General features: G+C 42.8%; 2 protein-coding genes across 2 annotated transcripts in view; one reads left to right on the forward strand and one right to left on the reverse strand.

Moving 5' to 3' along the window:
- Positions 1–682: 682 nt before the first annotated feature.
- Positions 683–14,447, reverse strand: part of LOC101855352 — a 17,323-nt gene continuing 3,558 nt past the window's right edge. Inside the window, exons 2-4 of the mRNA XM_005102524.3 lie at positions 7,547–7,773; positions 4,028–4,112; positions 683–2,247 (exon numbers count right to left, since the gene is read on the reverse strand). Of these exons, the coding sequence (XP_005102581.1) occupies positions 1,631–2,247; positions 4,028–4,112; positions 7,547–7,696 (852 nt within the window). The 5' untranslated portion in view covers positions 7,697–7,773 and the 3' untranslated portion in view covers positions 683–1,630. The remainder of the gene's footprint in view (positions 2,248–4,027; positions 4,113–7,546; positions 7,774–14,447) is intronic.
- LOC106012323 (uncharacterized protein K02A2.6-like) lies at positions 12,385–13,182 on the forward strand. The gene has a single exon (XM_013084930.1). The coding sequence runs from the start codon at positions 12,385–12,387 to the stop codon at positions 13,180–13,182; it is 798 nt and encodes a 265-aa protein (XP_012940384.1).

The following is a 14,447-nucleotide window of genomic DNA, read 5'->3' on the forward strand; positions in this document are numbered from 1 at the left end:
ACAGACAGACAGACAGACAGACAGAGACAGAGAGAGAGAGAGAGAGAGAGAGAGAGAGAGAGAGAGAGAAAGAGAGAGAGAGACAGAGAGAGCTCGTGTATTTTGCTGATTTCTGAAGAGTTATACACTAAGCCCACTCGCACCGGATGTCAATCAGTGCGCAGGTTCATGCATCATTCACACTCCAAGTGACAGCCAGTACACGTAGACCCTCTGGAGTTTTTTGTACCACTAAATAACACATTTTTTAAAGTCTTATATTTTAGTAAGCGTTTTGCAGCACTTGCAACCAATTATGTCATACAAGTGCCGAAGATCAAAGATATAACAAGAGAATAACAAACACAAAAAGGAGGAGAGATAAGGAGATTGATATTTGATTAGAAAGAAAGAGCAAACGACACCAGAGCACCCACCAACCAACCACCAAAACAGTCTTAAAGATTTCTTTTAAAGTATTGGTAAAAGTAAAGTAGGCATCTTGACCTTGAGTGTGACATCCAGGATCACTGTTGAGGTAATAGTTAATTCTTAAAGGAACAGGAAAACATGTGCTCAGATTGGCATGATGTAAGAAGACGACGCAAGGGGCTAACTTAACTTTAACCAAAATCTCCAGTCTCCGAGATAATCTTGTCCATTCACTGATTCACATTGTCAGAGGAGACGAGAAGTACAGTAGTTTTGTGTTCACAGATTTATTCACTTCAAAACGTATTTTAAAAAACATAGGACACATATCAGTCATCTTGGGATCTAACATACTGCAAGCAAAACACAATTATGAACCACGACTGGAGCAAAAGCACTGCATTACAGGTCATTTCTCAATATCGTAATATTTCAAACAAGAGTAAAAAGAAAATAGCAGCTCATTAATAAATGGCAAGTGCACAAGGACAAAGCAAAAATACAACTTCAATCACTGACAACCATAATAAAAGCTGGGAGTTTATCAAAACTACTCCTTCTCAAATATCAACCAGAAGGAAAATATTAAATGATATGCAATCAAACCTGCTCTAACAGCCACCTGTCCAAGACAATCACCTGTTCTGTTCAACTGACAACCACTATTCCTTTTCGAAATGGGTAGCTGTCTTTCACAGTTTCGACTGTGCCTCCCTTTGCCTTCTTTTCAAAGAAGAGAAGTTAATTCAACAGTACAACATTTAAAGGGTAAATCATGGCAGTTTAACCAGAAAAATGCTGAAATAGGGATCCCCTGGGTGAGAGAAGACATTCAAGGACAATTCACACAGGCTGACCACACTAACGTTGACAATTAGCCATTTTTGCGTACCATTTACGGTGAAACATATTTCCACTTTCAAAACAAACACAACTGAAGTCAGAAGGAGATGAAATTTACTCACTTCAAAGCAAGCAAATCATCCAAGGATAAAAAAAACATATTTTATAACTTCCACACCTATCACCTTTTTCCCACAACTTTCAATCTTAAAAAAAAAAACTGAAATGAAAATTGGAGGAGAAACAAGTAAATGAAGCTGCTAAGAGAAAGTCAAATGACAGCAAGATGTCAACAATAACTTAACAAACAAGTCATCAACAGCAAATTTTTTTTACCCAAAATTCAAAAGAAACCCTAACACATACAAAAAGACTTCTATATCCTTGCAGTTCGGACAGCCACAACAGCCTCTGATGCTGTTTTGATCAGCTGACATAGCTGTATGCTGTACTCCACACTATGAGTTTTCTTAAGCTCCTGACTCGCCCACTGAACCTTGTCAACGAGAGTTTGGATAAACGGTGACTGAGAACCGGCAGTGAGTAAACCATTGGCATCTTTGACGGCCTGATCTGCGAGGGACAATGACCCCAATCCGGAATCTCCATCAGCCCCGAGGTGATTTGGCTCCACTTTGATGTCAGACAAAGAACGTGCGCTTGAGGGCGCAGATTTTTTGCTGCGGACGTCACTCGCATTCGCCGGCCAGCACTGCACGTCGATGCTCGTCATGCTGAGGGTGTGGCAAGACTCGGCAGAGTTTGGTTGATCCAGATCCGAGCGGCTTGTGTTGGGCCTCGAGCGTGCACTGTTGACTGGCCTGCCTCCTAGGTTGAGAGGGGTCACCGTGGGGACGGAGTTCGGCGGCAATGATGGTTCGTCCCCAGAAGCTGTTCCGGTGGTGGCTTTGGCTGTGGCTGATGCAGGCGCTGCTGCTGCGCTGGCCAGTTCGAGCTCACGGGCCATGGACAAAGCAGCAGACTCACTCAGAACTGCAGCGAGAAGCAGGCAAATCTTATTTTTTATTAAATCAATTTTAAGAGAGGTTTGGTTATTAATCGTTCAAGAACATAAATCATTTTTCTCTACTATTGTTTATATGAAAAGAATCCCTCACACTAATTGAAAATCAAAGGCACTGGAACAGGGGAAAAGGTGTTTTCTTTTCTTTTTTTAACTCATTCTTCTTCCCAGCCCTCACCCCAAAAAGTTTAGAATACTTAAAATCCCTAGATTACCTGTGTGAAAATTTTGGTTTTCAATGCTTGAAAGGAGTAAAACAACCCCTCAGAAGAACAGTCCTCCAAATGGCAGGTTATATTAAGACATGCCTATTTCAAAGCATCCCAGACTTTTTAAAATATTTTGGAAACCTTAACAGAAACGAAATTATATCAAAAGGGGCTCATATTTTTATGGCGTCTAAAATGCAGACAATCTTTTATTCAGCTCAAGCTCAAAATGCTGCTGCAATTAAATCTTGATGATGACGCATTTTGAGGAGGCCCAGTCTGGTTTCAAACCACTTTCTTCTCAATCAAAAATAATACTGGAGACCAAATTCAATTTGTTTTATGTTTCTGACGAACTTGTTTTGAAAAATGATAGTGTGAGATTTTTTAAGAATGGTCCAAACTTTGAAGGTTGTTGGTTTTTTCCCCCCGAATCGAGTTTTTACGAAATTTGGCAAAATCACTGTTTTTAAACATTTCAACCAATAGGCCTACAGCATAGATTTTCGCAATTTCTCATGAAAATGCAAAGAAAGAAAACAGACAAAATTCAACTTTAGAAAACTAATGACAAGCTAGATATCATGACCAAACAAGTCTCTTAAAGTCTCTCAAAAGTATTAGTACATACACAAAAATGAAAAACGAAAAAAAAAAATGACAGAGTGATAGACAAATATGAAACAAAGTCCACAAGAGAGAGTATAAAATTGGTCTGATTGTGGAAGTAAGCATTCTCTTACAGGACATAAGAAGGTTACTTATTGTCTGCACCAGACAATGGATGCCGTTCACATTATTCAGCTACTTCCGCGGGAACAAACATTAACTCTTTATCTCCGGCAAGCCGCAGCTCGCGGTCGGAACTGCTGTGCCGGTGAACCGGCTCAGGCACATTCCTTTATGACGACTTCGACATCAAATTACTTTTCGGCATGTCAACAGAGAAGTCCTTACTGGGAATCAGACTTACTCTGCTCACCTCTCTAGCTTCAACAGCACAAAGTCTGCTTCAACTATCAAGGTACACCGGAAATAGTGGGTCACAAGAGTGTGACAAACGTACAAAAGAAGTAGAGGAAAAATGACAACAGTAAGGATTAGGAAAGAAAAAGCAGCAGTTCCCTGTTGTAGAACAGGCACAGTTATGAGCGCGACATTGATGAATCAGCCCATTTACAATTCTACTGTGCATGAACGAGAAATGTCCCCCCTTTGGGAATGGCCTAAAGACACTTCAGTCAGTGGCACCGCCCCGGGGGTATGTAGAACTATAGAAATAGGTTCACTTGTTTTGATTTAATGACCAATTTAGTGACGTTTTCGTCATTTTTAGATTAAGTGCCAACAATGGGCCTTGGCATAGTGGGTTTACCCCCGACGGAGATAAAGAGTTAATCCTAACAGTAATAGGTCAATGAACCTGCAGTCACGATATTGTAATGAATAAGGACATTTTTTTTATTGTATGGCAAACGAATGGGCCAGTTTGCTGAAGCCATAATTGATAAATACCAGAGAGGCATATTTAGATGCAGACCTGGATCATCTTTTCCCACATCAGAATTCAACTCAGAACAGGCCACACAGTAATTCTGTCCTTGTCGGGTTTGCAGCAAAATAGTCTGTAAAAAAAAGAGTTTGCATAATGGAATAAAATGTGAGGCATCGTGGTGAAATCGGACTCCCGTCAAATTAATGAAATCGAAGAAAACTACTTTTTTTTTTTTTTACTAGTTTGGTAATTCGTATTAAATTTTTTTTTTGCTCAGCACCTTTTATATCCATTTAAAAACAGACTCTCAAACTATGGAAGTTACTAAATTTTGGAAGACATTTCCTCGCAAATTTATCTCTGAAACCAGGCGACCCCCACCTTCTTTAATCGCAAATATCTTGACTTCTATTCAAGATACACGGTTATTTTTTTTTCATTGAAAACAAGGCAAATAAACTACCTTTAAGAAAATACCAATAACTCTGCTATATGCACAAATATTGGCGAGCGCCTGATTCCACCACGTCGTGACACAAATAACAATTTTGTACTAAAGAAATAAATATGTGAGGCAGCAAGGTGAAATCAGGCGTTCGTCAAAATAACGAAAAGGGAGAAATAGGCATTTTTCCACCAGTTTGGAAATTTTTAACGAATTATTTTTTGACTTAACCTCTTTTATGTCCATGTAAAAACACATTTACATGTTAAATTTACTGAAAAAGCACAAAATATGCCATTTTTTAGTTTTCAATGACTCTTTAGCTATTGGAGTTTCCAAACTTTGGCGGTCATTTTTTTGTTATTTTCACTACTGAAACCAGGTGACCTCATTTCCTTCAATCGTAAATATCTTGAGTTCTATTCAAGATAGGTGGATATTTATTTCATTAGAAGCAAGGCAAATAAATCAGCTTTCAGATAATACCAATAACTCCACATGCCCAAAAATTGACGGGCGCCTGATTCCACCGCGTCATGACACATGTAAAATCTGACAAATTAGGCTATTTGTAATAAAAGAAAAAGGGAGAGCAGTCTGCACCAATTTGATACATTAACAAAAAAGTTCACATACATAAGTATAATTGAAATGGGGCTTGACGTGTACATTTGATAGCCCTACTTTATGTAGCAATGACCACGAAAATCCTTTTTTTGCCAGAAAGTGTTTGCAAATAGGTGCATTTTGTAGCTTTATCTTCACAGAGCATGGAACTTTTTGAATTTTTGAAATCCATCAATAAACAAAAAAGTTACAGATTTTTTAATCAATTAATTTCTGGTACACTTTTATATAATGAAAAAAGCCCAAAATATGGGACGTTCTTTGGTGAGTTTTGAGACAATATTCGTCATAACTCGCTCATTTCTCAGAGTATTTAAAAGAAACTTGGCAACCCAGTACATTTTCTAGTGCAGAATCTAGTCCTGCTTTCAGATATTTCATAGCTATCCTATTTTTTGAGTTATGAAGACGTTTATAGGCAAAAATGTGGCGGTTTTCGGTGCGTTTTGAGACAATATTTGTCATACCTCGCCTATTTCTTGGAATATGTAAATGAAACTTGGTAAAGAAGTGGCGTTCTTTAGAGATTTACAAAGATTATCAGTCATATGTTCTCCCAAAGTCATGATATTTGAATGAAACTTGGCAACATAAAAGGTTCCTCCTTGCCAAGCAATGTTCTGGATCAATTTGTCACAAAAATGTAAGTAGAGAGCTACTAATAAATCCAGTTCTGTACTAGTAAAAGCATGCATGCTTTGTTATAGAAAATAAGATCGTCTCTGTGTATATCCATTGTTGGACAGTGTCCTATTGTGTGGTAGATTAAGATGCGTTCAGATAATATAGTTTACAAGTCATGGGAATATTTCGCATGTGTAGGCTACAACTCATACAGTAAATGTAACATATTTACACACCCCCCCCCCCCCTCTCTCTCTCTCTCTCTCTCTCTCTCTCTCTCTCTCTCTCTCTCTCTCTCTCTCTCTCTCTCTCACGCACGCACACACACACATGCACGCACGCGCACTCACGCACGCACGCGTGAACGATAACAATGTATAAACGGGACTATCTTCCCAGACTGGACTAAATAAGTACCATACTCTTTAATAACAATCTTAATGCCTCACTTTTCCAAACAGAGCACACAGGACGAGTCCAAGTGTGTGCTTTCCCCAGAGGGGGGAATAGGCTTTCATAACGCAAACACAATGCCATACCACTTCTCAAGATGTTTGCTTTTCTGTTTCTATTCTTCTGTCATGCAATCAAGCAAATAAAAATGACTACATCTATTGTATTGTGACTAAAATGCAACAAAAACGCAAGTTATCAAGGCCCCCGTTTAGTTTTCAAGTATCCTTCCCCCCCCTTTCCGGTTCACATAAGCGGGGGCCTCGTTTGTAGCGCCCGAGGCGACCGATGGCTGATGACGTCACTCAGTGGAAATTTCCCATCAGCAGTCCGTTCACCCAGCACGCGCAAATGGCTATGTCGCTTTTTCCCTTAGTTACTCCTCCCACATTTTTAAAGATTACGCCAAAACCGCTAAACACAGAAGCTTGAAATTTTAAGGGAATAAAGAAAAATTGTGTACAACGTATCAGTCAGTTTGACAAATCACAGCTCCGAAAAATCTTCAAAGCGCACCACATCAACCACTTTCGCAAACGTTTTCGACAGCTTCTAAGATGGGGACAAAGTTGTCAAACTGCATACTACGAGATTGACCTCTTTTCTGATTGGCTGCCAAGTTTCATTCATATCCATTCACGAGAAGCGGCGTGAGAGCGAGTTGAAGACAACAACCTTTGCGTTAGTGCGTCCCACGAAACACCCCCGCTGCGGGGGCCAAAAATCGGCAGAACAAAACGCGCTCGGTGGGCATTGCTACTTTATGAATCAGTGTATGAAAAAGATACATGGTGAAAGAATGTTAGGTTTAGAACTAAATTTTAAGTTCAATGGACTTATTGACAGTTCAAAATTCAAATTTTTTAAAATATGCTACAGAAAACTACTGGACTTTATCAACCATCTCAGGGTCAAAAAGTTATTTCAATAATGTAAGAAATCTCTAATGTGGACAAACCAAGTGTCCCTGCTTTCACAGTTCCGAAGCATAATCTCTACTTTTACCTCTCCGATCCTGTGGCCATTTGAGTTTGGCCAGGAGTATAACCTTTAAAAACTTATTTCCTCAGGAATGACAGTGAACTTTTTCACCAACCCCTGAACTTTGATGGTCGATCCGATAGACTTCTACAAATATTGTGCACCCCCCCCCCTCCACATCAGTGTTCGTGACTTTCTTTTTCCCCGAGCCGTCTCACGCATCTGGTCTACGGTAGGCCAAGCTTAGTCGAATCCGTGGAGCGCCTTAGGGCGGCCCAGCGCGGATTTTGGGAAGTTCTCGCAACCTCAGACAGTGGACAGCTCATTCTGTATCATCTCTTATGATGACTAAAATCACAACTGACAAAACTTCTACTCTTACTGTCCTAATTTTGAATCTGAAAGATAAGGCTTCAGAACCAGCAGATACTTACACCACATTCAGGGCATGTGGTGGCCAACATTTTGTAGCCTTTCAGTAGGTAGTCGCCCATCAGTTTGGAGATTTTATCAGAGCGTTCACGTCGCGCCTGAATCAGCTTCATGTCTGCTTCACCCAGAGGCTCCCAATCATCGTCTTCCATGGTGAGCAGCTTCGATGATTGGTTCAGCTTTCTGTTCAACGTTAGATGGTCCCTTCAGGCGTGCAACTGAAGAAAAGCTGCAAGAGAAAATAAAATATGTTAAGTTACGTTCCTTTCATTTTGATGGCTGCTAAAGTCGCTTGACCTTTTTCTGCTCTGTGTTTCGCTGCAAATTAAGCAGTGTTTTGTGGTTTGTACTTGAGGAGTAGAAGGTGTTAGTCTTCAATTAAGAGTCCTAGTTTTGTATGCGTTTCACATATATATCTCACTCTTTTCCATCCATTTTTGCCACCTTTGTGGTTAGCATCCAATCCTTGAACACTTGGTCCTTTTCAACTTGGTGACTTGAACTAACCCCAATAATTCCCATACCCCCTTTGCTTCATAGTAAGGAAGGCCACTCGTTTTTTCATTTCTCCAATTCAGACCCAGTTAGAGGCATTGAGATTTCCGCAGGGCCTCTGAGACTGCACATGAATGACCATTGGTTTTTAAGATCTTATTTGGGATTATGCTCCTGTCAGTTGCAAAAGCTGAATTTCTAGTATTTATGAGATGGATCTGTATCAACCCACTGTCAAAAATAAAGAACAAACAATACTGATTAGAAAGTGTCTATCTTTCAAAGCCGGCTGTCGTTTCTGTCATTATTTTACGTCAGCCCCCCCCCACCTCCTCGTCGTTGGTGGTATTTCTTAAGCCTATGTTTTTTTGGGGTTTTTTATTTAGTAGAGGGTTTTACCGCATTCGCAACTGCATAAGGTCATATGAGCGCCAAGGGGTGGGTGTCAAAAGGAAGTCCCTACAGGGAATCAGACTTACTCTGCTCACCTCTCTAGCTTCAACAGCACAAGGTCTGCTTCGACTATCAAGGCACCCCGGAAATAGCAGGTCACAAGAGAGTGACAAACATACAAAAGAAGTAGAGGAAAATGACAATAGTAAGGATGAGGAAAGAAAAAGCAGCAGTTCCCTGCTGCAGATCAGGCAGTTATGAGCGTGACATGAGTCAGCCCATTTACAATTCTACTATGCTTGAAGGAGATATGTCCCCCCTTTGGGAATGGCCTCAAAACACTTCAGTCAGTGGCACTGCTCCGGGGGGGGTTAAGCCTATGTTTAGTATAAAGACAACAAAAAAACAGGTCAAGGAAACACCAATGGTTCTTCACTGTGAGTTGACAGCCGAAGTCAGGGAGCAGGGGAGTGACAGCTCTGACCGTGAAGGGAACAATAATAGTCACAACATTTTGTCTTCGGACACAGTCCCTGAGCTAAGAATATAAGATGCCACTCACCGACCGAGTCAAACTGAAGTTAATTAAAAAGCAAACCCCAATTGCTTTTTGAGAAAAGACTGATAACCAGAGTGATCAACATCCAAAAGAAACACCCCACGGGAAAAAGAACTTGTGGAAAAAGGAGTTTATGTAGGGAGGGGAGATGTCAGAGAAATGACAGAAAAGACCGCTGTGAGGAGTGCAGAAAACAATATATGAATCGATTAGAGAAATGTCAACATCCAGGGCAATTTGTAGTCAAAAGTTTTCCTAGGTTGTCGACTGTACTGTTAACCATGTACAATCCTTGCCATGTGATTTGGATTTGGTATAACACGATCAAAATCCCGTTTTTTTCCCCTTTTCTTGCTTCTGTACTATCATCTTTAAGCTTTGTTAAGTTCACGGACAACCATAGTTGTACTAGACAGCTGTCGGGAGAAAAACCCACGACATTAACACCTTTCATAGCTTGGAGGTTACACTACACATTCATTAATATTCATTAATTACATCAGTATGATAAAAGCATGTAATATGCTTCACTCGAGTGCTCTCAAAATGTTCTTCCTCCACAGACTACAAGGCCATATATATAACATCTGCCTTAAATTAATACAACTTTGTTCGAGGGCCTTTTATAATGGCATTTTAATTCTTATATCCTTAAAGATGAACATTTTAAAAACTACGTGTTAGCTTTTATTACCAAAGAAGTATGAAGAGCTATTATGTTGCTGGAAATGGATAAAACAGTACTGTGGTACTTACTGAAAGTATCTATGAGTATAGTACACAGATAGATCTATAATGTTATTTTCAACCTCAGCGGAATCTTATCCACGAAAGAGCAAAGTTTCATGCACGAGCACAAAACAGTGCGGAGACAATAGAAGAATATGTTAGAGCCCTGTACAAGCTTTCAGAACATGCAGACTTTAAGGACCGAGATGAAACCATAAGGGATAGACTCGTCCTAGGAGTACTGGACAATGAACTGTCACAGCGCTTACAACTCGAGGCAACTCTTACTTTAAAATCAGCCATCGAAACAGCACACCATTTCAGGCTCGTAAAGGGTCAGGTCAGTAGCCAACGTCAGCTAGGTGCAGCAGTCACAGTAGATGCAGTGCGCTACGGCCAGAGGGGATATTCATCGCCTGCTCACCCCAGGGGTAGAGGCGGCCGAAAAACAGGTACACACTCACAACACAGAGGCAGCCATGCATCACCGTCAACTTTCTCTAACTGCGGCAACTGTGGAAGAGGTCATGCCCAAAACAATTGCCCAGCACGTGGGAAAATTTGCAGAAAATGCGGCACGCGCAATCGTTACGCAACAGTCTGTCGCAGCAGCAGCCGCAATGTCAACGAAATCACTGAATCAGAAACTCCTTCGTTCTTCTTAGGAGCTGTTGACAAAGACTCGGACAGTAATGTCGTTCCTGATGTGAACTTCGGCGAAGCTAGCGATCCACCATGGCGCATTACACTGAACCTTGGAGGGAGAGCTACATCCTTCAAGATAGACACAGGGGCCGATGTTTCGATAATGTCGAAGGCCGTCTACAACCATCTCAGTCCTCGTCCAAAGCTGAAAACAATGTCTGCAGTTCTTCACAGTCCTTGTGGAGTTATAAGGAGCATGGGAGAATTTATCGCAACTATGCAGCATAACAATCGCAACTTTTCGTTCCGTGTTTTCGTCCTTGACGACGACACTGACTGCCTTCTCAGTCGCGACGCCGCAGTTCGTCTGGGACTGATTTCTTGAGACAGAATAGACTCCGCCAACCTCGTGTTCGGCGATGTGGGACCTAAACCTATATGCTACGAGCCAGTGAAAATCATCTTGAAAGAAGATGCACAGCTATACTTCGTGAGCGTCACACTTCGGATTCCCATTCCACTCATGGACGAAGTCAAAGCTGAACTAGACCGCATGGAGGCCGCAGGTGTCATTGAGAAGATCAGCGCTCCAACTGACTGGTGCCTGCCCATGGTCCCGGTCAGAAAAAGGTCTGGTAGCGTTAGAATCTGCACAGATCTGAAAAAGCTCAACCTTTCGGTGAAGCGTGAACGATTCATGCCGCCCACCATAGATGACATCTTGTACAAACTCAGCGGATCAAACAAGTTCAGCAAGCTTGATGCAATTTCTTCCTTTTGGCAGTTGGCGCTAGACAACGACTCCACGAAGCTGACTACTTTTATTACCCCGTTCAGTCGGTACTTCTACAGACGTCTCTGCTTTGGAATCACCTCTGCACCTGAGATATTTCAGCGCACGATGCAAGACATTCTAGACGGTGTTGAGTCCTTTATGGACAATATCCTCCTGCACACGGATGATCAGGAGAAACATGATAAGCAGAAGAAGAAAGTCTTCCAGCGGCTAAAGGAGCGTGGGGTCAAGTTGAACAAATCCAAGAGCAAGTTTGACAAGGATGAAATCGATTTTCTTGGCCACATCATCAGTGGAAAGGGTGTAAGGAAAGATCCATCCAAGGTCAGCGCCATCACTGAGATGCCAGAGCCAGAGAACATTATAGACTTACGACGAGTGCTCGGCATGGTGAACTATTTGGGCAGGTTTGTGCCAAATTTGACAAAAGTCATGAAGCCGCTCACCGACCTTCTGAATCACGATGCTGAGTGGGCGTGGACTCCAGCGCAGTCATCTGCCTTCACTGAAGTCAAGAAATTGCTGTCGTCAGCTCCAACACTCACCTTCTTCGACATGAGGAAGCCTGTCGTTGTAAGCGCTGATTCAAGCAGCTACGGACTGGGGGGAGTTCTCCTCCAGGAGGACACGGGGGATCTTCAGCCAGTAGCCTACTGTTCCAGAACTCTATCTAGGGCCGAGAAGAACTACGCTCAGATTGAAAAGGAACTGTTGGCGGCCACCTGGGCGTGCGAAAAGTTCGATCGCTACCTCATCGGGCTACCATCATTCACACTGCTCACTGACCACAACCCCATTGTGCCTCTGATCAACTCTAAAGAACTGAATGATGCACCTGTCCGCTGCCAACGGATGCTGATAAGGATGATGCGCTACAGCGGAAAGGCAGAATACACCCAAGGGAAAAACATGACTGTCGCAGACTCCTTGTCCCGAAGTCCTGTAGTGAGCACCGAACCTGAAGAATTTGGTGAAGAAATCGAGGCTCATGTTGCTACAATCCAGATGTCATGGGATGCCACGGATAGCAAATTGACGAAATCAGAAACAAGTCTCAACAGGATCCAGCTATCAGTGCTGCGATACAGTATACCAGAAGCGGTTGGCCGAAATTCATACGAAATGTCAGGTCCGAAGCTCGCGACCTCTACGCAGTCTCCAGTGAACTGAGCGAAGTCCATGGACTACTCGTCAGAGGTAACTGCATCGTAATCCCCAAGACAATGCGAGGAGAGATGCTCAGCAGGATCCACGACGGTCACCTCGGTCGAGAACGGGCCAAATCTTCCATTTGGTGGCCTGGTCTCAGCTCCGACATACGGGAAGTCGTCTCAAGATGCGACCATTGCCAGCGGAAATGTCCAGCACAACCAAGCGAACCTCTAAACCCGACAGCTCTACCTGAGCGGCCGTTCCAAAAGGTTGGTGTTGACCTCTGCAACTACGAGGGACATGACTACCTGGTACTCAAGGACTACTTCTCATGGTACTTGGAGGTGGGCTATTTGCCAGACACTACCTCAGAGACTGTTGTGTACAAACTGAAAAACATCTTCGCTCGGTTTGGCATTCCAGAACTACTGGTGACTGACAACGGTCCCCAGTTTGTGTCAGACTGTTTCCACAAGTTCGTCAAGGGCTTGGGGTGTAAACACACAACCAGCAGTCTCCATTTTCCCCAGAGCAACGGCGAGTTGGAGAGAGCAGTCAAGGAGGTGAAGAAAGCCCTGAGTCTGGACGACCCATTTCTTGCCCTCCTGATCTACAGGTCTACACCCGTGTCACCGACGGGGGCGAGCCCAGCGGAACTTGCTCTTGGGCGACGACTGAGGACGACCCTGCCAACTCTACCGTCAAACCTGAACCAGCAGGTCTACGACAGGGCGAAGATTGCAGCCAGAGACGCTGAGTCGAAGCATAAGTACAAACAAGCTTTTGACAGAGGTCACGGAGCCCAGAACCTCCCGGAGCTGAATCCTGGTCAGCTCGTCCTGCAGAAGCTGGAGAACGACAAGGAGTGACACGGCCCTGCGATTGTCAAAGAACGGTGTGCACCGAGGTCTTACATCATACAGTCTAGGGATAGGGCTTACCGCCGGAACCGCAAACACCTGAAGCCCTACGTCGACCTTCCTTCCATGCCTTCTTCACCTGTTGCCACCCCAGAGCCTACTCTGATGTCCGTTCCCTTACCTCCGCCACCAGCTGTCCAGCCGGTGGAGCCTGATGTCACACCACCATCACTTCAGCCAGCTGACGCTCCAGCCAGTCATGCTCCAATAACTACCCGAAGTGGGCGAGTGGTCAGGAGACCCGCTCGTTACCCGGACAGATGTTCTTGCGACCCAGTCGTATCCTTTCGATGACTGATTTTACTTTTTTGTTTATACTTTGCTGATTACCCAACAGTTGTGTAGACCTACCTGTTCGAAGTAATTTAATTTCTTAGTTTCGTTTCTGGACGCTATGCAGTTCCATGATTGTGACAAAGACAATTTGAAATGTGGTAATTCTGAAGAACAAAAGACTTTATTGAAATGTTTTACCAAGTTCTCAAGTGCAAGTCCCGAATCTTCAAAGACAATTGAACTCTGAGTGTGAATTTAGTTAAAGTTAGAACATTCTCCTTTGGTTATCATCAGAGACTCAAAACCAATTTTCTTTAATCCATTTTGAGGTTTTCCTTTTTTCTTCAATATTAAAAGGGGAGATGTCACGGTAGTCACAGTATTGTACCTTACTCTTTTTTAATCACGGGACGTATGTCCCCGTATGCCATGGGCTTTTGGTTAATGTCACTCACTTCGGGGATCAACATAAAAAGTCAGACACTACACCCGGGCTCATTATTAGATTGCTTGGTGTCGTGTGTGTTCATCTCTCCAGTTTACAGTCGTGTGTGTATACACTAACATTACATTTAAGATAAAAAATGTTTAAACCATGTGTCAGCTTTTATTACCAAACAAGTATGAAGAGCTATTATGTTGCTGGAAATGGATTATAAGAGTACTGTGGTACTTAGGGTAGAGGGTGCATATTCCGACACTGTGTGCTATTCCGACATCCCTCGTGGGGTGCACTCCAAAAACAACGAACGGTGCGGAAATACTACAACTTATGCGCGCGGGTCTATTTTTAACCGGCAGCCGAACTATCTTTTTTTAACGATGTGCGTCATTTCTAAATATAGGTGTAATAGTTTTCCCATAAACCCCCAAGAAGTGACACCGCTCTTTTGCGCGTCCAATTTCGAACGTTTTCAAGCTCCGTGTTTCTAAAGCAG

Source organism: Aplysia californica, unplaced genomic scaffold (genome assembly GCF_000002075.1).
Source record: "Aplysia californica isolate F4 #8 unplaced genomic scaffold, AplCal3.0 scaffold00329, whole genome shotgun sequence".
In the NCBI taxonomy this organism is placed as follows: Eukaryota; Metazoa; Mollusca; class Gastropoda; order Aplysiida; family Aplysiidae; genus Aplysia; species Aplysia californica.